At 47.8% G+C, this 24699-nt stretch overlaps 1 protein-coding gene across 2 annotated transcripts in view; it reads left to right on the top strand.

Annotated features, from left to right (window-relative positions):
- The window catches only part of PRPF18 (pre-mRNA processing factor 18), a 155914-nt gene that overhangs the window by 56491 nt on the left and 74724 nt on the right, over nt 1-24699 (top strand). For both annotated transcript variants that reach the window (XM_085652952.1, XM_085652951.1), the window contains 2 exons: nt 14308-14454; nt 18571-18639. In XM_085652952.1, the coding sequence (XP_085509078.1) occupies nt 14308-14454; nt 18571-18639 (216 nt within the window). The remainder of the gene's footprint in view (nt 1-14307; nt 14455-18570; nt 18640-24699) is intronic.

The following is a 24699-nucleotide window of genomic DNA, read 5'->3' as shown; positions in this document are numbered from 1 at the left end:
AATGTTAGGTCTCTCCCTAAGCACTCCACAGAAATTCAACTGTTAATCGATGAACATAACTTAGACATACTGTTCATGACAGAAACCTGGCTAGCGCCTGGTCTAGATTTAGAACTGGGCGCTGCATGCCCCGCTGGCTTTAAAGCTTTTCACAAGCCTAGACCCATTGGTAGGGGTGGCGGAATTGGGATCATTTACAAAGAAATTTGGGATCTCCTGCAACTGGACATTGATGAGATTATGCAGTTCGAAACTCTGGGCTTTTCTTTAAAAGACAGGTCCGGTCATATTGTGACTGGGATACTCTGTTACAGACCCCCGGGGACTATAAGTGAACAGTCACAACAGCAATTCTTGGATGTGATTAGCAATCTGGCACTTACTCATCATAGACTGATGATTCTGGGAGATTTTAATCTCTGGCCTAGTGCAATGCTGAAAACAGCCTTTAATAATATTCTACAGTTATGTGCTAATTTCAATCTACCACAATGTGTGTTGGAGCCCACCTATACGGCAGGACATGTACTAGATCTGATATTCGCCGGGGAAAAAGTGGTGACTATAGACAATACCCTACCGGTGGATTGGTCTGACCATCATTTGATCATCTTTCGATTGCTTTCAATCTCTAGAATTAGGTTCCCCCCTATCAAGGAAAATAATGTTCAGACTAGGGACTGGAAAGCCCTTTTGAGGAGAGCTCAATCTGCACCTCTTTTTGACGCGGCTTCCCTCCCGGACCCAGGGAGGTCGGTCGACGTTAATTATGGGGAGCTATGTAGTTACATAGTTAATACTATCAAACTGTCTGCCCCTCTGAAACGGCTCAGGAAACGAGGATCTCCCTCTGCACCGTGGTTTTCGGAGGAACTCCGGGCCTTTAAGATTCAGTGCAAACACGCTAAGAGGCAGTGGCGCAGTCAGTATTTAACCAGTGACAAGATTGCCTGGCGAGCACTGTTAGTCAGGTACAAACAAGCCATAGTAACTACTAAGGCGTCGTATTTTGCGGACCTTATTTTGAAAGCCCCTAACAGTGTTAAATGTGTCTTTAACATCCTGAGAGGCCTTCCCAACCCAGAGTGCCTGGGTAAGATCACCCCTTCTCAGGATCTTTGCGATGGGCTGGCAGACTTTTTTCATAACAAAATAAAGGGAATCATCGAGGGTCTGCAATCTGACCCTGTGATTAGTATTGGGGCTGGAGCAGACTTGCTGAGATCCGACCCGCCCGGTGGTGCAGACCCTATGATTAAACCAGAGTCCTTGGCAGGGCCTTGCTTGGATCATTGGACCCGCCCTTCCATGGATGAGTTTTCCAACATGGCCAAGAAAGTTTGCTCTGGCTCTCCGTTGGACCCCATGCCGCAGAAACTCTGGAAGGAATTAGGGTCGGAAACTTTCCCGCACCTTTATCAGATTATTAACCAGTCACTAACTTGTGGTGTGGTCCCGGCCTGCTGGAAGGATGCATTGGTCTCTCCTCTTCTGAAAAAACCTTCACTGGACCCCGCTTGTTACGGGAACTATCGTCCTATTTCCTTGCTGCCCTTCCCGGTTAAGATAGCTGAGCGCCTGGTTAGCCAGGAGCTTTCGGGTTTCTTGGAGAGCAATTGTAAGCTGGAGGAGAATCAATTCGGTTTCCGCCCAGGGCACGGAACCGAAACTGCATTGATTACCGCTCTGGACGACCTTCGGATGCGTGCGGATAAGGGGCATTCCGCAACCTTGATTTTGCTAGACTTATCCGCCGCATTCGATACGGTTAACCACAACATCCTCCTGCATAGGCTTGAAGAGGCGGGGGTTACTGATCTGGCCCTGAAGTGGCTTTGTTCTTATCTTTCGGATAGACGGCAGGCAGTAACTCTGCCGCCGTATCAATCAGATTTCTTGCCCAATAAACATGGTGTCCCTCAGGGCTCTTCAATCAGCCCGATTTTGTTTAACGTTTATATGCGACCATTAGTCAAAATTATCAACTCTAGCAACATCATGGCAGTCAACTATGCTGATGACACGCAGTTGATTATTTCCTTGTAAGGTGACCAGGTGGACTCTCTAACTTCCTTCAACTGCATGCTGGAAATGACGTCGTGGTTGAAAACTAATGCCCTGCAGTTTAACAGTGCGAAGACTGAGATTCTACACTGTTCAGTAGGCTAAGTGCCACAAGCCTTACCTTCTAATTTTTGGCCCCTTCCCTTGGACTCACCCTTGCTTCCTGTGAAAACCGTGCGTAATTTGGGGGTATGTTTTAATGAGAAGCTGAGCCTAGAGTCGCATGTCAACAAAGTGGTCTCGAATTGCTACATGATCATGAGGGGCCTACGCAGACTCCTACCACTGCTTCCCCCCTGTGTTAGAGGAACAGTGGTTCGCTGCACTATTCTCAGCCGGTTGGATTACTGCAACGCCTTGATGCTTGAGTCCCCAGGATATCTGATCCAGCGACTTCAACGTATTCAGTCAGCTGCTGCAAAACTTTCCCTTCTGAGACCGCGTATATCCTCTAGCACTAGGGCATTGTCTGATCTCCACTGGCTCCCGGTGCAACAGAGAATCCTGTTCAAATCTCTGTGCATAGTTTTTTCAGCTCTCTATGGCCTCGGCCCTGGGCCGATGCAAAATCTTTTTAGTTGGTATGCTCCCACGCGCAGCCTGCGCTCTTCGGCAGCTTGGCTGGCCAAAATTCCTAAGACGAAGAGATCCACCTTGGGGGGACGAGCCTTCAGTGCGGCGGCCGCTCGTCTGTGGAACAGTCTCCCCATGGAGTTAAGACAGATCCAGAAATTGACATCGTTCCGTAAGCAGCTCAAGACCTGGCTCTTCCCTAGAGCATAACCCCTTGCCCTCCTTCCCTTCAATGTGTCGCTAGCGCCAGGATGCCCGTAGGGTTGCAGTGCGCTCTATAAATATTTTTACATACATACATACATACATACATATTACAGCCAGTCACTGTTTGGTCCATAAAGTTCCAGTGTTTGCTGGACAAGGGCCTGTTCCACTCCGTGATGTAGCGGAGACAAGATGCTTGGTAATAAGCTCCCACTAGCGGGAAGCCCATCCCGCCATCAGCTTTCGGCGAGGTGACTAGTGATAATGCAAGCCGCGTTTTTTTATTATCCCACCAAAATTTGTTAAGGAGCCCCTGTAATTTCCGAAGGGTACCTCGGGGTGGACTTACAGGGAGCATTTGAAACAAGTAAAGGATACGCGGGAGCACAGTCATTTTCACTGCCCCTTACCTCCCGTACCATGCTAGGTTAAGGCGGGACCAATCAGACAATGCCTTGGTCGTTTGATCCACCAGTAATTTATAATTGAGGACAGTTGTTTTAGCAATAGACTAGGTCAGCCGAACGCCCAAATACGTAATGTCGGTGTGCACCCATTGGAAGGCAAAATCCTGTTGCAGGTCCTGGACCTCAACTTCAGGAATAGAGATGTTGAGAATTTGCGAATTCGAAAAGTTAACTTTGAACCCTGCGACACTTCCAAAAGCAAGAAGCTTTCTCGACAGGTGTCGCAATGTGGAATGGGGTTGTGAGCGACAGAATGACATCGTCCACATACATACTAATCTTGTGTGTGTCATCGCCGAATTTGATACCTACAATGTCAGGGTTCGATCGAATGCGTTGGGCAAAAGGCTCCATATAGAGCGCGAAGAGCAGCGGGGACAAGGAACACCCCTGCCGCGTTCCTCTGGAAATGGGGAAGAGGGCAGATTTACACCCGTTCACTAGCACTGCCGCCTTAGGGGCTGCATAGAGACACTGGACCCATCGACAAAGTTATCACCGACTCAAAAGCACGTGAGACTGCGAATAGATATTCCCAGTTGACGCGGTCAAAGGCCTTCTCCGCATCGATTGAAAGCAAAAAGGGCTGAGTGTGAGACCGGTGTATTAAGTCTATGAGGTGGAGGAGCCACTTGGTATTGTCCCCTCCTGCCGCGTCGGAATAAATCCGGACTGGCCCGGGTCAATAAGGCCATCCTACGACAGACCCAGGACCTGCTGGCCTTCAGAAGACTCCTCAAGACCTGGCTCTTCGACCAGTAGCACCCCCCCTCCCCAGCGCCTTGACCCTCTCGGGTATGTAGCGCGCTTTACAAAGGCAGTGATTGATTGAGCCATCAAGGGGCTAAGTCGCGCTGCCAATATACTCGCGAAAAGCTTCGTGTCGATGTTAAGGAGCGAAATTGGCCGGTACGACCCGCATTCCTTAGGATCCTTTCCAGGTTTAAGAATAACTGCAATTGCTGCCTCTGACATTGAGGGAGTCACCTCTCCAGTATCGAGGAAGGAGTTAAAAAGTCTTGTTAAAAGGGGAGCCATCTTCACACAAAAGGTTTTATAAAACAGTGCTGAGAAGCCGTTCGGACCCGGGGATTTGGCCACTTTCAATCGTGCTGTCGCTGAGATGACCTCCTCTATGTGAATGGCGGCATCTAAAGTGTCAGCCGATGATTTAAACAGAGGCGTAACATCGCAAGAATTTAAATATTCCTCCGTGCCCTGTGGGTGAGTATCCCCCTTGTTAAGGCATTGGTAGAACTGGCGAAAGGTGTCGACAATAACGGTGTCGGTGTTATGCTCCTCCGCTTTTAGATCCCGGATGGATTGGATAGCTGACATCTGTGTTGGCGCCCATAGCCTATGTGCCAACATCTTCCCTCCCTTGTCCCTGCTGAGATAACTTATGTTGTAGACGCAGGAGGGCATGTTCTGCCCTGTCCAAGTCTAAGTGTTTCAGCATGCGTCGCCTTGTTTCCAATTCCATCCAAACTCTCGGGGCTCTGGTCCGCTTGTGCATTGCTTCGAGGGCTCTCACCTCCCTCTCCAACTCTGCATGCGTTTCTTTGCGTAACCGCACAAAGGATGCTGCGATCACGATGAATTCGCCCCGCACTACTAGTTTCAAAGCTTCCCATACCGCGGCAAGAAGAGTGCACTCTTGATCGTTGTCTACGAGGTAGTGTACTATATTATTCCGAATTCGAGTAGTGACTTACTCCGAGTGCAGAAGGGAATCACGGAGGCGCCAGCCCTGCGGTGGTGAATGCCTGCCATGGGATGTGAGCAGCACTGAGATGAGGGAATGATCCGACAGGGAACGGGGAGTGATATCTGCTGCGTGGAAGTGTGAGAGGAGAGAGGGGGTGGCCAAAAAGTGATCTAAGCAGGCATAGGTTTTGTGCGCTGCGGAGTAGTAAGTGTAGTCGCACTCATTAGGGTGCTGGGTGCGCCACACATCGCTCAATCCACACTCAATCAACCACTGCATCCCTCCCTGCGACAGTGCTCCTGTCTGATGTGAACGCTGCTCTGATCTATCCATCTCTGGGTCCATCACTACATTCAGGTCCCCTCCCACTAACAGCGCCACATCTGGAGAGGCAAGAACTTCACAGAGGGCTAGGCGCAGGAAGGGTTCTTGTCATTCGTTCGGGACATATAAAGACCCTACCGTCATTTGTGTGCCCCCCCCCCCCCCCCCCCCCCAATTGTATGCGGACAGTCAGGAACCTGCCTTTGATATCTACCACAGTAGAGAGTGCTTTGCAGTGTGAGCGCGCGCTAAAAAGGATTGCAAACCCATTTTTCTTAGCCGAACCTGAGGACCACAGTTGCAGCGGGAAGCGTTTATTCTTCATCCGCTTAGTATCTTTGGATAACAGATGAGTTTCCTGAAGCAGACATACATCACCCTCAGCGTTTTCTAAGAGAGAAAGTATTACAGAGCGTTTAACCGGTTTGTTTAACCCTCTGACATTCAAGCTTACAATTTTTAAATCCCTACCCATAGTATCTAAGGGAGGAAAAAAAAGACAACTAGCTGCCAAAATCCAACAGTACAAGGACCAGTATGAGTCAATTTCCTTGGACCAGGTACCTGCCATGCCTGCTGGAGAATTGGTGCGGAGCCCCAAAAACAACCCCAAAAATACCGCAAAACCTACTTCCGTAACAAATAGTACAACAAAACATAAGAAAGAACGAAACCTGAGAGTCTAATGTAGTGACAACAGTCTGTCTCGTAAGTCAGATGTTTAGGGGGCCATGGCGCCATCCTTGATCGAGTCGCGTACGGGGTACAGAGCAAGCCCACTGTATAAAGGGGAGTGATGACACTGCTCCTCACCAGACAGCACCCCACCTCCGGCGCCAATATATAAGCCCAACTGGATGCCAAACTTTTGAAAATCAAGGGATAACTGCATTATCCGACACCTGTGCCACTGATGTAAGGGCCGCCTCTCTCTCCAGCATTCTAGTGGACGTGTCTGGCTTTGGGGGGGCGATCTCCCAACACGCTGCCACTCGGAGGAGCTCCGGCGCCGCCGCGAAGGAGACCCGTTGTTCCCAGGTGGGGGGGGGGGGGCTGCTCCAACCCTAATATGTCATAACCAGCCTCCAAAGAGCGAATCTGCATGAGTTTGCCGTGGTGCTTGAAGATGAGGCGAAACAGATGGCCCCAAGAGTATGGGATACCTTGTTCCAGAAGATGATTAGTAATGGGTTTAAAGTCCCTACGTTTGACCAGCGTGGAGGCCGCCAAGGATTGGTAAAGTGTGGGCTGATGACCCCGGAACTGCACTGGGTTGAGATCTCGGGCTTAACGAAGGATTCGCACCTTAAGTTGGAAATCGTGGACACAGACAAGTATGTCTGGTGGGGGAGCTTTAGCACCACATGGCAGACCTACACGATCCATCTGTGTTTCCTGAGCCCCGTCCTCACCCAAGATCTGGTGAAAAAGATCACAGACTTAAGCACGGAGGTTATCGCCTTCTCCTTTCCAAGGAACCGCCCGGATTCTGATGTTATTACGCCTGGAACGGTTTTCCAAGTCCTCAGCGTGGGACTGGAGATCAAGATTCTGTTCCTTAAGGCGAATCACATCCTGCTGGAGCTGGTGGAGATCGCCTTCTCTTCCTAAGTCGTGTTCTTCCAAGGTCGCCACCCGCTCCCCTATGGCGCCCACATCACTCCGAACTTCTCTTAGGTCTGAAGAAAGCTGGGAGCGTACCTCCATAATGTCCTCCTTTATGGCCGTGAACAGCTCGACCATAAAAGCTTTGGTTGCTGGCGCATCATCGTCTTCGAGTTGCGGCGACTTGGATTCCGACTGAGAAGCAGAGTGGCTTGACGATTGTTGCAGGAGATCTTTTAAGGGTTTGTCCTTTCTATTTCTTGAGGAAGACATGGTGCCACAGGCAGGGGTCTATGCGCGGCCGAGCACAACGAAGGCAGGGCAGCAGTAAGAGATGTCAGAGATGGTTAGGAGACCGACCCCCGCAGGGCAAGCCGGGCTGGTGCGTTAGAGAGAGGGCGGGCAGTGACTAACTACGTGAGGCAATACAGTTTAAGCCTAACTGTGGCGGGTCTAGGTCAAGGAACCCAGGCAGCGAATCGCAAGCCTGCAGCCCCTCGTGTATGATCCGTCTAGCAAGGGAAGACCGGAGCCCAGGACTCAAAAGGGGGCACACAAAGAGGGGGGGATCCCCACGCTTGTCTCCGCTCCTCACCACCAGAATAGCACCCTGCGTGTGGGCTACAGCCGGGGCAGGCCTCCACTAGCCAGTCTAGGTCGTCCGCTGCTCCGCCGATCCCAGGTTACCCCTCAGTCACCACATGAAGCAGCCCACACGTCAGCCAAAGTCCATCACAGGGAATACAACCCCTCAGACTGCAGAAGGAGGGGGGGGCCTCACAGAGTCTGGGATCGCCCCTCAGATGAATGAGGCAGAACCCCCCCCCACTACCACTGCTGCCGCCGCACCGTCCGCCAACACGCGGACCGAGCCACACAACTTGAAGCCAGGCGATGGCCCTCCGCCACCGGTCTCCTCCCAGCAAAGCTCATAGTGAAGCCCCCAACGGGGCTGCAAGGCCCCTCTTGGACAATTGCGCAGTATTAGCGGCCACGCCGGGCCGCGCAGGCGATGTTGAGGGCAGGAGCAGAGAGCCACCACCTGCCGACCCGCGGGCCGAGGGCAGGCCTACCGCTCCCAACAGCGCAGTCCACACGGCCCCCAGCTACTCAATAAGACCCTGAAAATGGTCACACGGGGGGTGGGGGGTACCTACACCCGCTACAGCCTGCCAGGGCACACCACTACAGGGAGATCACGTAGCGCGTCCTCTACAGCTGGGCCCAGCCCCCATCAAGTTGTTCAAGGGCCCAAGCCACTCCTCCGCTTCCAGGCCCCACCGCCAGGCACCACGAGTCCAGCGTCGGACGAGAGCCTTCCACAGCACTAGGCCTGGCAGTCAGCAAGGGGGGGACGAGGGGAATGCTTAGTTCAAAATCGCCTACCATCGCCGCCATGCTTGCTTAGAGGTCGGCTTGGGTCATTCACCGCAGGGCCGCTCTGTTGTCAGGGATCCAGCGAGCCGCAGACAGGCCGCCGCCGCCAGCTCAGCAAAATGGTGGCTGCTGCGTGGGTCCCACTCCAATCACTCGCCGCGTTTCGTGCCTCCACTCATCTGGCCATATCGCTGCCCTGGGTATGCTACAGGCCACCTCTCAATGCAGCTAGGCGTGAAGGTCCACCGCAGCAGCAGCGCTCCGCTAGGCACGCCGGGCCGCAGCAAGGCCGGGGCCTGACAGCCCAGGCAGACTCCAAAAGCCGCCACAGTTCTCACAGATAAGCACACCGCCGGTGCTAGGATATCAGCAGACACCCCCACGCTCAATCTCCAGCGCAGATGGGCATCAGTAGGGGAGATATAACCAGGCTTATGGCAGGCGGCGCCGGAGGGATAGGGAAGCACGTCCTATCTCGCCGCCATCTTGGCCATGCCCCTGTGAAAAGTATGTTAAATATAAACCATGTCATTAATAAAGATTGATTATATTGAATTCAGTGTACTCTGGTACAATATGTGTTTGCTTTCCCTCTCGTTCATCTTTTACTTTTTTCTAACAATGCTTTTCAATCTTGGCAAATCCAATAGCTTGGCACTCACATTATGAAGGCAAGATCTATTGGCTTTGCCAGTGCTTGTTGTAGACAGTTGCTCACACAGACTTCTTGCAACAAAGGTACATTCAACTCCTATATTTCATAGTAATACTTTCCACATTGGTCACTTCTTACTACTCTTTCCTCCCCAGGCTTCTATCATCCTCCATGAATTGTTTCTCCCTCACCTCCTCTGATGTGAAAGCAATTAAAGGCACAATTAATCTTAAAGAAGCCACCTATCCGGCTTCTTCTGAAATAACGAAATCGCTTATCAGACTGAGGCACATATATACTCATCAGCTGAATTCTGAAACTTGTCAAATTAGTGACAAAGATATTTCTGGATCAGTCTAACAGGTCAGAAATTCACAAGATCTAGTTAACTCTTGCGTGGTATGTTATTTACATGTCTACTTTACAGTGAAAGTAAAATCCTTGTATCTTCATATACATAGCATGTATTGATTTACAATTAAGCTTCATACAGATACAGATATATATATATTTATATTTATCCTACTGGCAGTCGCCAGTAGGTAGTTATAGTTAGGACCAAGGTTTCCATAGGAATTTTTTTTGTTTGTTTTGCCAATAACTTTGACACCGCTTGATGAATCGCCACAACATTTCCACAAAACTTACCCTTTTCGGTTCAGCTGCTGTGTTGAAAGTTTTGGGGTGATCCGTCAAGCGGTGCTGAGAAAAAAGGGGGGGTCCCAAAACGTGTTTCCCCTATGTTAAGTCTATGGCGATTGCACCAAATGTGGCAGAAAGCTAGATGTTGGTCCAGAAAGCGTGCTTTTTGTGATTTGGTGTAAATCCGTTCAGTAGGTTTTGAGATACCTATATTTACAAAATATTGATATCTGAGGACACGAGTCCTTGCAGTGGAATCGCAAATTCTACTAAAATTTGATTGGCTGTCAATACTTCAATCAGGATGTGTTAGAAGCCATCTTGGGACTCTGCTTGAAGCAGAGTCCTAGAAAAAAAGATTTAAAAAAAGGGGGGGGGAGCAGCTAATCCGCAGCAAACATTCTTTTATAAAGCAAGCGCAGGCTCCCTCGGCATGCTTTAAAAGAACCCCCGGGTGAGCCAAGTCCCAGAGGCATATGCTAATTATAGGCGGGGGGCGCACTGCCCCCCCCCCCCTCCTAGGTCTTATCAAAGCCCCGGGGACCGCCACCTCCCCATGGCTAATTTCATTATGCATACAGGCTGGCCCACTGGACCCGGAGCCCTGGGGACCGCCATCTTACCCAGCCTGTTTCCTAATATGTAGGGTAGGGGGAGCCTTGTGGACCCCCTGCCCCAGGGATCGCCACCTCCTTGGGGCACAAATACATTAATGAAGGGGGTCTGTTGCGGACCTCCAGCTCCAGGGACCACCACCTCCCCGGGGCAAATTTGAACATGAGAGGGGGACATCGAGGCCCCTATCCTGGAGCCCCTAGATGGGCCTGGGGACCTCTACCCCCCAGAGCCGGCTCCAGCAATGCCCTGGGGTTCCCACCATCAGGGCATTGCAGTTTGCTATTGAATGGTAGAAGCACTGTTCCCGCCATGCCATAGTAAACAGTGTGGTCCGCTTTGAGCAAGTAAGAGCATTTTGCTCTTGCCTGCTCAAAGCGGAGCACACTTTGTTTTTACAGACAGGGAGCTGCATGGCAGCAGCTCCCTGTATGTAAAAGCAATGCCGGCTCCCACAGGAGGGGGGGAGCCGGCAGAGACCGCGGATGCCTTCAGGCTCCAACTGCGGTCCCCACCGAATTGGCTTCGAACCGGGGGATGGGGTCCCCTGGGCCAAAATATATAAAGGCCTGTCCCCGGGGGATGTGGTCCCCTCCATTTAAAAAAAAAAAATGAAAAAACAACAAGGGGGCAGGCCCCAGGGGATGGGGTCCCCGGGGCTGAAATAGGCCCGAGAAGGGGGCCGCACTGCCTCCCTCACATTTTTTAATAAAATAATTAAAAGAGGGGGATGGGGTCCCACACCATTTTATCTTTCTGTCCTCCCCACCCACCCCCACATCCAGCTCATCAAAAGGTTTTAGGATACCTCTATTGACAAACAAAACATCCCTGAGCTCCTCCCTCTCAGAGAGGGGGTCGTAGCCCACACTGCGACTAGGCTTGCAGTGCGAGGAGGTTACCCTATGATAAAGCATGCCACCTTCAGGTGGGTGAGGGAAAACATCCTGTAAATGGGATACCCCAGCACTCTTTTCCTTCTTCTAAACTTCGACCCAGTGGACTTTTTTGTGTATTTATAGTTGTGTTAGAGGGGAGTCGTCCCCTGTTGGTCTTTAAATCTCCTCAGCCCCTACTTGTGTGTCTTATTACTCAGACCCAACCTCCAAAAAACATACATGCGGTCAATACTCAAACATGTGCTTTGCATAAATGGCCCCGGGAACCAGACCTCACATTCAGCTCACTCCCATGACTCATATTTGCAATACTTTCATTAGTATTTGTTTTTCTGTCAATCTTGTATGCTCATTGCATCTTCTCCCCACCACCATGCAGGTTCCCCATCCATGCTCTGTTCTCTCGCCCATTACTTCTCCTCCCCACCCTCTGCTCACCCCCCACACTGTTGATTGATCACCCGTGACCTCCCCTACCTGCTCTACATTGTCCGGCTTCTCCACCCCACACACCTCTGTATTGCTTTCCACCACCCACTGACACCTTTTGTGGTGTTTTCCTTTCACCTCTGCCATGTTACTTTCCCCCACCCCGTTATGTTGCTTCCTCTACACACCAGTCCTCCTTATTGCTTGCCCCCACTGCCCTGCAATTAAAAAATTGCGTAGGCATGTTCATACATGTTGCACAGGCCTACAAAATGTTGCGACCGCCACATCATAGCAGTTTTCATTAAAGCTTTTTTTTTTTCTTTTGCCATGCTGCTCAGCATCCTGAATGCTGCAACCATTGGCAAAGCCAAGACCTATTGTTTTTTACCAATGCTTGCTTTAAACCATAAAGCCACTTTGTGAGTTACAAAACATGGTTTTACTCTCATACAAGTTTCTCATATGTACTTTTTCCTATGAAAATAAGGTAGGGAATAGGGACTATGGGTTCCTGGAGCAGAAATTACTTGCAAATTTTGGGAACACCCAGAAACATATTTTCCTTGGCTGTTCACAAACATTTCCCTGGCACATTCACTCCTAGGGATAAGAGATTTACTGCTGTCAAAGTGAGGAGTAAATCCATTTCCAGTGTGGGAAAGGGTAAGGAACATCATCAACATTTTGGGATTTAGGCCTGAGTGGAAGTTCTCAGGTGGAGAAAACTATTTTCTCCATGAAGGAAAAATGAAACTGTTTCAGTTTGCTATTGTATGTATGCAAAACATTCTGCCATGCATAAATGTGTTTCAGGTACGTTTACACATGTAGAAATACCTTTGCATTGTCATCAGTGGGATTTTACAAACTTTTTATCATAGTACCCTTGGAATTTTGTGGCTGCTGCAGCTTCCCTGGTGCACTTTTGGAACAAGTTTATGAATTTTACCAAAAATCTGAAAGTTACTGCACACTTGCAAGGAAGCCTCTCAAAGTAAATGGTTATTTTCTTATTGGCTTTTCTGTTTTAAAACTATATTTTAATGTGGATACCTGATGATCCCATGTCACCGTGAAACTTCATTTCTAATCATGAATTAATTTACAGATCGGTGCATTTTGGGATTTGTAGCCTTAGTTTTGTGTACTTGAACTAATTCATATAATACACCTGAAAGTTATTTGTTGAAGGAAGGTATAAGCCTGATAATGTTGTATCACGATGACTTAGAGCAACCCTTCTTTTAAATCTTAGGCTGTTTTATTAATGACAGTTTATAATCTTCCGCCTTCATGTGACTAGACCTCTAGTAGTCCCACTGGAAGCCACCTTCAGATACATAGACTAGGAAGAAAGGGGGGGATAGAGGGCATGCCCATCTATAAAAATACAAGTCATAGAGAACTGTAAGAAACTTATCTAAAAAGATTTGAATCATTAGCAAATATAATGAAATAATTACAATATCTTTCTAGACAGAGTATTATGATTAGATACTAATTTTCTACTCTTCCTAATGAGAGATGGGGCTAAGGAACTTAGAGTAAGTACACGTTACAGGCTGTGACTTTTGTTTGCATTCATAGTTTCATCATCCCCATTTCCCTTAAAATGATTTCACAATCAACCCTTTTCTAATATTTGTGTGCTTATATTTTAATTGTGGCAAAAAGCTGTAAAGTAAAGGCCTACATAGGCTTCAGGAATGAGCCCTAAGTAAGGGACAGAATTGCAAATGTTTCTGGTCCCTTACTCTTTAAATAAAGAGGGGTTAGAGTGCAAACGGCAGATATACTTTGCCTGTGGTTACCTTGATGCTTTATTGTGTGGCACATGTGGCTGATTTGTTCCGCATAACAGTAACTGCAGAATTTCGTAGTATTCTTTTTTTTCTGTTTACTGCGAGACGTGCTGGGAAAAGTATTACTACACGGTGAACTTCATTTTTTTTTTTTAAACAAACTTTATTAGGTCACAGAACAAAATGCAGTCAATCCCCGTCCCCCATAGTCCTCCCCCCAGCCAAATCAGGACATCTTGCAATAATCACCCCAGCACATAAGCTACATCTGTACAGCATTCACCCCAATAATGTCCGTGCTACTAGGTAGTGCATCCACAGGAGTAATCCACCATGAGTGTGCGAGACAGCCAAAATACCCCCACCCCATCTCCCATCATCCCCCCAACGAGCCCCTCCTCCCTACCCACCCACCCAAGCATGTCGCCCTTACCTATCAGAAGTACATGTACATCAAAACCTCAGTCACCACCCGTTGAGTCCGCCTCCCGGCAATCCCAACAGACAGTACCGCAAGAGCAGAGGGGGGAAGCCCTGTATAGTGCACTCAAGGAACCGTAGTCCCGTCATCCCCCACCGGATCACCCCCATCCCCCATAACCGAACATTTGAACAAGTCCAGGAGAGCCATCCATGCCCGGGCCCTTTCGTGCGATCTTTCATTGTCACTGCGTCGAGCCAAGCACAATCTATAAGTCCCCTCACTTCCCGCCCATTTCTCCATTTCCCTAGCCCACCGTAAGAAATTAGGGCCCTGCCGCGCCTTCCAATGAGAAGTATACAGGGTGAACTTCATGATCTTGTCCTGTTGAACAAGCTACTTGTGGGTGCTAAGAGGTTGAAAACGTCTATTTTAATGAAGTTTTCTTAATGATAACTGGCCTATAGAAGTTCAACAAAAAAACTGTTTTGTTTTGCCTTAATATTTCTTTGGCAGGGCTTGAGGAACGACTTGAAGGCTGCCCTGGATAAGATTGACCAGCAGTACTTGAATGAACTTGTGGCCGGCCCGGAACCGGGAGAAGAGGATACCCAGAATGACCTGAAAGTTCATGAAGAGAATACCACAATTGAGGAGCTGGAGGTAGATACAGAGTAAAGCGTGAGCATATAAAAAGGTGCCCCTTATAAAAGCCTAGAAATCGAATCATTTAAAGTGTACTTGAATTGCCTTTTTGACTTAGACAAGTACAGTCTCTTTAGAATTGGTGGGATTGCAACAGTGCCTTGATATTGGAAATTACCCTGTGAGTTATACTTTTGGGGATACTGCAGCACTTCAGTCAAACCCCACATGGATATTAGGTCATCACAGTGTCTACTAGTTTGGCTGTAATATTTCCCAAATTGGTTGTGAAATACTGGTCTGAGTGGAAGCCGGAATTAGGTAACTGATTAAAGTGCATCCCATCATTGTTTCCTACCATTAAACAGGATATTGGAAACTCTCTTGGTAACCCTGTACGTTATTTTTTGTATCACTGAGCTGTCCTATTCCTGTTTAAACCTGGCCTTGCTTATTTGCTTTCCAAGCAGTACCTAGCAGTCTCGTTTGTTAGGCTGACCTGTGATAGCAGATCTCTTTATGTAGCTCTAAATGTCACCTCAATTCCTTTTGTAGGGGCCTGATGCTGGCATGTGTTTTTCCCTCAGATTAAGATGACTAGTTATTCCTTGGTACTCCTATTTCTTATGTTCCCTCACATTCATTCTCTATCACAGCAAGCAACTTTTCTGAAGGTCTTCTCAGTCAGAATCCCCCAAATAGATCTTTGCATTACAGATGTTAAAAGTAACTTGTAAAATGGTCTGACAGGATTTAGCAGAAAGCCAATAAGTCCCGCCTTTGTTGCCTTTTTTTGCTTTGCCAATGGTTTTTAGCCATGTTGCACAGAATCACATACAAAATGATACAGCCACTATTTTTTTAGGCTGAGCCTAGGCAGCGCATGCACTGTGTCTTCGAGACATGCTGTATTCACTCCGCCCCATGCCTTTTTTTTCGGCCCTTTAATTGTCCTTTACAAATGCTTAATCGCTAGTGGTGAATCCTTACTTTTTATCCCTCCTTTTTGTTTTTTCCTTCGACGGAGCACAGCCCAAGTACTGCTATCTTCACGCTTCAGTGTTTGTGTTCGTTCTTTGGGACTGCTTTTGTGCTTTGTTTCCTGCTTGTGTTACACTGTTCAGCTTCGGCCCCTGTCCCTGCATGCATTTTATTGCATCTTCCGTAGTTCACTTAATCTCCCTATGCCGTCCCCCCACCATCACCTCCCGCCCATCCCTGCTTGACACGCTAAACTCATGTTACTGTATACAAAGCCTCTCTCTTCTCTATCCCAGATTCACTCCTCCCCGACCCTGCTTTTCCCATTACTGCTTCTTTGTTAAAGACTGCTTCTAGAGCGCATGTCCTCAACTTGTTTTCAGCTCCTCCATGTTTCTCATGGTGTCCTGTTCTTAATTAGTTCTCGCTGCTGGTCTCTGCCACATACTGTTTCCACGAAGAACTCCTGTTTCAATAGCCGGGCACATCTGCTGTAAAGCCTCACTCAGCAACCAATATTAGCATTGACTTGATTTGTGTATAGCACAGCAATACAATGCTGTGCTTTAAATTGAATATGTTGTTGATTGTGCATGAAGTTATATGCAAATGCATAGCGCAAGTGTTGTACATAAAACGTATGCAAAGTGCCCTCTGCTCTGTGTTAAGTACGGTTACCCCTTAACCCTCCCTTCAATTGCAAACCGCACCAGTTAGATTTTTGTATTCATGTTACAACTATACTGATCCGGGTTTGAGTTCTTGCTTGTATGCTATTTTATATTTGTGTAAAGCGCTAGGTGTTTAAATTTTTTAGGGTGCCATACTCAACTTGCTCACAGAGAGATATGCCAATGCTTGTCATGAGTGTTACTGAACTTTTGCCTTCAACTTAAAGCAGTTGATGTGAGCGCTCATTAGACACCTAAAGTACTTTTAAAAAAATTTAAAAAAGCTATTTTACTGTCCCTTTGTGTTATTTATATTGTCAGGGTATATGTAGATAGCAACATTTGTTTCAGAGCGCCATTCCCACTCCATGGAACACCACTACACTATGCCACTGTATGCCACACCACGCAGCTCCACATCACACTACTGTACTCTACGCAATGCCACTCCACTTTGTGCCACTACACTCAACTGCACTCCATGCAACTGCACTCCAATCTACGCCATAACACTCTACGCCATGCCACTCCACGCAACCCCACATCATGCAACGCTACACCATGCCACGCTACTCAGCGCCACATCACTTCACGCCACCCCTCAACACTGTCACTCCGCTCGATACAATGCCACACTGCTCTTTGCAATACCACGCAGTGCCACTACACAACGCCACTCCACTCTAAACCATGCCTCTGCACTCTACGCCACTCCATGCAACACCACCCTAAGCAACTCCACCACTACGCAACGTCGTGCGCCACTCTGTTCCACGCCACTCTGTTCCACGCCACTCTGTTCCACGCCACTCTGCTCCACGCCACGCCACTCTGCTCCACGCCACTCTGCTCCACGCCACTCTGTTCCACGCCACTCTGTTCCAAGCCATGCCACGCCACTCTGTTCCACGCCATGCCGCTCTGTTCCACGCCATGCCGCTCTGTTCCACGCCACGCCGCTCTGTTCCACGCCACTCTGTTCCACGCCACGGCACTCTGTTCCACTCTGTTTCACGCCACGCCACTCTGTTCCACGCCACTCTGTTCCAAGCCATGCCACGCCACTCTGTTCCACGCCGCTCTGTTCCACGCGACGCCACGCCGCTCTGTTCCACGCGACGCCACGCCGCTCTGTTCCACGCGACGCCACGCCGCTCTGTTCCACGCGACGCCACGCCGCTCTGTTCCACGCGACGCCACGCCGCTCTGTTCCACGCGACGCCACGCCGCTCTGTTCCACGCGACGCCACGCCGCTCTGTTCCACACCACGCCGCTCTGTTCCACGCGACGCCACGCCGCTCTGTTCCACGCCGCACTGCACCACGCTGCTCCGCGCCACTCTGCGCCATGCCGCTCCACGCTACTCTGCTGCATGCCACTCCTTGCAACTGTGCGCCACACCACACCGTGCCACGCCTTGCCACTCTGCACCATGCCTTGCCACTCTGCACCACGCTACTCTGCGCTGTGCCACTCCGCACCACCCTGCGCAACGCCACTCTGTTCCAAGCCACGCCACTCTGTTCCGCGACACGCCACTCTGTGCCACGCCACTCTGTTCCACGCGACGCCACGCCACTCTGTTCCACGCGACGCCACGCCACACTGTTCCACGCGACGCCACGCCACACTGTTCCACGCGACGCCACGCCACTCTGTTCCACGCGACGCCACGCCACTCTGTTCCACGCGACGCCACGCCACTCTGTTCCACGCGACGCCACGCCACTCTGTTCCACGCGACGCCACGCCACTCTGTTCCACGCGACGCCACGCCACTCTGTTCCACGCGACGCCACGCCACTCTGTTCCACGCGACGCCACGCCACTCTGTTCCACGCGACGCCACGCCACTCTGTGCCACGCCACGCCACGCCACTCTGTGCCACGCCACGCCACTCTGTTCCACGCCACGCCACTCTGTTCCACGCCACGCCACTCTGTTCCACGCCACGCCACTCTGTTCCACGCCACGCCACTCTGTTCCACGCCACGCCACTCTAGGCCACTCTGCTCCAGGCCACACCACTCTGCTCCAGGCCACACCACTCTGCTCCAGGCCACACCACTCTGCTCCAGGCCACACCACTCTGCTCCAGGCCACACCACTCTGCTCCAGGCCACTCTGCTCCGCGCCGCTCCAGGCCACTCTGCTCCGCGCTGCGCCGCTCTGCTCCACGCTACTCTGCTGCATGCCACTCCTTGCAATGGTGTGCCATGCCACACTGTGCCAGGCCTTGCCACTCTGCACCACGCCTTACCCCGCTACTCTGCGCTGTGCCACTCCGCACCACCCTGCGCCATGCCACTCTGCGCCATGCTGCACCATGCCGCTCCACTCTACTCTAAATTCTATCTAGTGTGAAATCACTTTTTGAAGCCATTGGGTATGTAAGGTGACAATGCAAGCAGTTCATCCAATAAAAGGCAGTCTAATGTACATATTCTGATATATTGTGTTACTGAATTTTGTTTTTATAGGTTTTGGGAGAATTGTTGGGACAAGGTGATGATGATAAGGATATGGACAGCATAACGAAAGTCATGAAGGTATGTAACTTTCCATGCTGGAATTTGTTCACTATAATATGAAACTGTTTCTTTCCATATAAAACACTGCATGTATTGTGTTTCTGTGATATTTCAAAACTTTTATTCATTCTTCAGTTAATACTCCCAACAGTGCAGAATGTGCTTCACATTTTAACAAGTAGCTCAGACTTTTTACATATCAATGGAATTTTACCAGCAGAGGAAACATTATAATAACCCGTTTGTTTATTGTGAAAGCTGACTGTTCACTTCTGATTATATGTGTGTTATTTTCAAGGGGTTCCACAAGAGAGGTCTATTTAAAATGCTGCTTTTGCCCTCTAATACAACATATGTGTTGCACAGCATATATAATGACCACCTGAAAGGTTGTTCTGTAGCAGAAATAGATTGTTCAAAATTCTTTGCCCAACATAACAAAGGCATTCACATTGTGCTGGTGTGTTACAGATCTCGGTCTAGCTACTACATCAAGTCTTAGGCCCATCCAAATAGTTTGAATACATGGAACCTGTATCTTTCATTACCTGACTGTTGTCGACGGTGTCCTAGTACTGAACCTTAAAGAACCAGCAAAAGGAAAGACCACAGAGTGGTCTTGAAGAGAGTGGTTTTGGAGCAAATGCTATTGTTGGTCAGATGCTGTATGCTGTTCTAGCATTTGGTGTTGAGGGCTCAAATAATGTATTTAGTTATGAGCAGGCAGCAAATGACCCATGATCACTTTCTCAAAACTCACAATGCACTCGGGAACTGACTCCACTTCAGACTTATTTTTACTGCCATCTGGTTCGAGCTTTAATCGAAGCGCTCAGTTGGAACTGTGCCAAGGATTTCAACACGGTAGATGTGAGAGAAGATGGTCAAAATCCTGGAGCAGAACCAGAACATCATACAGTTCGGAAACAATTTCTCAAAATCTAACAACTTTTGCAGTGGCCAAGGATCAGCTTCATATGAGAATTTTGTGTTTTGTTATGTTGTGTGCATTTGTATGTCACTCTGGAGGGTCTCCTGGCACCTTGAGCAGAGGTGCTGCCCTGACTGGGGCCTATTTGAATACTCAGGTTGTCCATTTTTTTTGCAGAATTCTGTGACTGCACTGACGGCTCTGATGTGCATGGGGAAGTCGTTACAGGCATTAGAGAAGACTTGGCCACCGGCTCCTTCTCTTCTAATGTGAGGGGCCATGACAGAGCTGTAGGTTGAAGGAGTTGTGGCCCCTGAATAGGGTCTGATAATTGGTTGTAAGCGTTGTGAGATCCTTCATAAGCCAGTTCCAAATTACAGCGCCGCTGGTGTAGTTAAGCCCATCTTGAACTCTTTAGAACATTAGCAACATTTTGATACAGCTACTACAAGGTTAGTGGGGGGACATAATACCTTGGCACACTTTCCTTAGATCAGTTGAAGGATCAGTGTTTGGATAGAGGGTGGAGCTCTCCCAGAAACATGTACTGTGAGGTCTTTGTGAGTTACATAAGAGGCCAGTTAGAGAAACTGGAGAGCGGGGGGAAAAAGGGGGGGGGGAACGGGACTGTGATGGACTCTTGGAGAATACGGCGAGTGAGTGCTGTAGTTTCCAACTCTCTTAGCCCTTTTGCACATCTTTTCCCCATGTGTTTTCCCATAATTGCTTTCCATTATTTCCTCAAGACAGCCACCACTACTGATTTCTAGGGAACCATTATCACTGAATTTATTAGTTATTTTCCCATGCCGTGGTCAAGTCTGGTTGAGATCCTGAACTTGCAGTTGGCTCTATGAGGAAGAGAAGAAGGGCAGGGAGTTCCAGACCTCAAAATATCTGCAATGGTTCCAAAGAGCTTGTGCACATGTATGCAGGAAAACACAATACTTGAGAATGGTTTGTGTGCTTTAAGATTGCTCATATAGTGTAGTCTTTGAATCATATGTCTAAAGCAGCCTTTTTAATGAGGCGCTTGCCCATAGAAGGTACAGCAGTCATTGGAAGGATGAGTGTTGCTGAACAAATGAATTAAGAGCGAATAAAGGAAGCTCAGATCAGATAATATAGAGTTAAGCCAGCTCAACATCTTCAGAGGTTTAAGATAACAAGAGAGCAGATGGAATTACATTTGAAATCTGGATTCATGGTGTGTTGCATGAATGAAGTGAGTGGGTGAGAGGTGGATGGCAAAGATTTTCACATTTAACCAGTTGATGGTGATAGACACTCATGGAGAATTGTTATACGCAACTTGGACAATATCTGCCAGATCTGACAGAAAAGGATCCAGAGAAACTTGCAGTGTCTGACATGCTAGTATCAATGGGAGGAAGTTTCCTGCCCTGAGAGCCCAAGAGATACTGGAGTCAAGAGAACTGTGGTTGAAAGGAAGTAGCTCAAACCCAAGTATATTTTCTCTAGGTCCATTTTCTCTAGTTTTAAGTTTGATAGCCAGTGGATCTTACATGCAGTACCCGCTTGCCCATGTTTTGGTAAAAATCGTTGGCAAGTTGGCCATGGATGATGTATCGGTGAGAGAGAGAAGCAAGGTGATGCATGTCTTTTGGACACTGAATTGATTTTCTCTAGTTTAGTACCTGCACCAGAAGCCTCCACAGCTTCTGGCTCTTGTACAAAACCACAGATGTTCTGGTGGTTGCGTTCCACTTGCCAACTGAACGGCAAGTCAAGATGTATGACCAACGCACTGTTGAGGCCTCTGCCCATTGTATGATTTAGTTTGAGTGGGATTTTCGATACGCATGACCCCTTCATCACCACCATCAGCATCAAGCAACAATTACATCTTGGCTATGGTGGATCATGCATCAGAAACTCGGAGGCAACACCTCAAATAAGTACTATTGCAAAGGTGATACCTAGGGCTCTTTTAGAGTTCTGTTTTAGAGTTGGATTTTCGAGACCATGATTTCCCACCAAGAAGCCAACTTTATTTGCTCATTTATGAGTGAGATATGGGAGCTACTGATTGTTGGGAGCTGGCTCTGTACATACCATACCAAAGTAAGGTACAGTGTTTTCACAGAGTCCAGTGGATCCCCAAAGGCTTACAAAGGTAAAACTAGACAATACCTTCCTCTATTTGTGGCAGTGTGGGCGAGCAGTAAGGCTTTATCAGAGGGTAGTGTTAAGCATTTATTGTACACACTCGGGCAAGAAATTATGTTACACACTCAAAGACTGAACTCAGACCAATTGTTTGTATTACAAATTTTTATTTAGTTGTATTTTATTTGTAGAACCAAGCAGGACTGGTACAAGTAAATAGAATTGTACTTTTCAAGACCGGTTGATCAAAACAAGCAAGCTGGATGACAATTACTTTTGTTATAGGTTTGTAAAATTTCAAAACAGTAGTATTGTAATTTCTTGTGTCAGTCAGTCAAAGTACTTTATTTCGATAAATAAATATCATAAAAAGGCATAGAAACAGTACAATCGATAATACATAAACTCTAAAATTCATATTATCTAAAATGTTTAAGAGAGGGGTCAGTAAGATAAGAACATCATAAAAGCATCATTTAACATAAAACATTAAAGTTCTCCCAAATACACCAATGTTACATTTCATATAGACAATTAAATAGTAGACCAATACATTATATTTAAAAGATCTGATTAATAGCAAACTTCGTATTCTTAGCCCTGACAGCGCCCACTAAAAAACTGGCAACATGGAACATAATCCTGGGGGTCTGCAGTAACTGTAGATACAAAAGGGCCGGTTTGACTTGTATGAACCCCGCCTCCTTTAAAATTGGGAACAAATATTTCTTTCTTAAGGCCGTGTAATGATCACAGAACATCAGAAAGTGCATTGTGTTCTGGACCGAAAAATCATCACAGTTACACGGCGTTCCATTTTCTGGGGGACACCAAGTTTGGAAGTGACCAAGAGTAAGATGATTACTTTTCAGATTTCTTTTTAGAGTACTTTTTGGATTACCTTTTCTACTCCGTGTGATATACATAGATATCACACTGGGACTTTTCCTAGATAAAAGGTAAGTAGAACACTTTTGCAATAAAACAGATACTCAGGTTTACATACAAACACCCTCAACACTTAAAAGTTTTGCAGAGGAAAACAGTCAATGCAATCACTGATGTGACCTACCATTTCTCCGTATGAGATGTACATCCAGAAGCCAGTGGGTTATTGGAGAGGGTTACCAAGAGCATGATTGGAACTCTACCAGAGAACAACAAATTTCAGGCTAGCCAAGAACTGTTGAAGGAATGGTAAGCAAAGAAAGCAACATGGAATAGGCGTCCGGAGGGCCAAGATGTATCTGTGCTGAAGGGTATTTGGCCTAGAGCTTTGGAGGATTAAGTAGTGTGGTCCAAACAAAGTAGTACAGAATGTTCCAATCTGGACTTCTTGGTGGTCAGAGGTGCCACAAGGGAACACCAGAAGACGTTCCATGTGAACCGGCTTAAGACTTACCTCCATTGAGGTTACAAAGTGAACATCATGGCCATGGCAGAGAAAGTTGAGGAAGAGAGTGAGCCTCTGGCTGACTTGCTGCATAGGTCATAAAGGATGGATCTATGGAATGAAGCTTGCTCCTGTGTTAGCACCTGATCAGCAGAGAGATTGTAGAGAAGTACTGGGATGATGTTTTCATCTTCTTTCGCTGACTCCAGTGTTAACACCTGTCATATTTATTATAATAAACACAGGAGATAGTCTGCCTGTCAAAAGCAAGACTTATCGCATGTCTGACCAAGTCCGGGAGTGCATTAAGGCCAAACTGGCCAAGATATTGGACTTTGGGGTAATTAAGGGATCCCATTATTCTTTGGCCAGCCCAGTTGTGTTGGTGTTCAAACAAGGTTCTCCAGACTTATGCTTTTGTGTGAACTACCGGACCCTCAACTAAGACACTTAGATAAATGCACCTCTAATCCCCAGAACTGGTGAGTTTGAACACCTTTGATCTTACAGAAGGCTTCTTGCAGATTTCTCTAGCACCTAGTGCCAAGCAGAAGACTGTTTTCTATGCCTGAGGTATTATTTCAGTTTAAGATGATGCCCTTTGGTTTGAAATGCTCTTGCCACTTCCCAGTGCCTGCAAAACTATGTTGTGTCAGGGCTAGAAGAGCTTTGTGTGGCCACCATGGATGACATTGGGATGTTCAGCAGTTCATGGCAGCACCTAGAAAAGGTGTTGGATAGGTGGTTAAACTGACCAAGAAAACCTCATGCCAGGTGTGGGAAGTCTATTATAGTCTACAGTGGACATCGGTGGTAACAGAGGGATACATTTGTAGCTAACTTTGTGACCATAGTTGCCCCATTGGCAGATTTGTCATCCAAGAAGTGGTGTAATTAGTTGTAAGTATTAAGTGAGTCATCAGTTACTATCCAGAAAACAGAACTGGGCAGCCATTGAGAAAGAATGGTTTGCCATAATGTGTGCTTCGAGAAGGTTTCAACTGTATCTCTTTGGTGCTAAGTTTGTAATACAATCAGATCACTAACCACTCGAGTGGTTGATGACAATGACAGGTGAAAAACCCTTGTTTCTGAGATGGGCTATCTCACTGTCTGGTCTAGATTTCAAGGTGGAACACAGGAACAAAAGTATTATTATTATTCAGAATTTATTGAGCGCATAGCTACCCTAAGGCATCCCAGCGCTAGCGGCCGAACTGGAGGGAGACTGAGGGATAATATGGCAGAATGTTGCAATAACCCTGTTTTAAGGAGTTTTTGGAAGGGGAGATGGCGGGATTCCGAGCGAAGGTGAGGGTCAGGGTATTGCAGAGTCTAGCTACATTGTAAGAAAAAGATCTTCCTCCACTTCTTACCCTCTTGATTTTGGGAATGATTGCAAGGTTAAGATTACCCGAACGAAGGCATTTCTTGGGGCGGTAGAAGGAAATGAGGGAGCTATTAATTGCCGGGCCCTTTTCCCATAGGGTTTTATGGGCTTTACACAGAGATTTAAATTTTACTCTTTCCAGAATTGGCAGCCAGTGTAGGGTCTTCACCCAGGCGGAACCTGCAATATTTGCCCCCTAACAACACATACCACAGCTAAACAACCAGGAGTGGA

Source organism: Triturus cristatus, chromosome 4_1 (assembly GCF_964204655.1).
Source record: "Triturus cristatus chromosome 4_1, aTriCri1.1, whole genome shotgun sequence".
NCBI lineage: Eukaryota > Metazoa > Chordata > Amphibia > Caudata > Salamandridae > Triturus > Triturus cristatus.
This window is presented reverse-complemented; position numbering and strand designations above follow the sequence as displayed.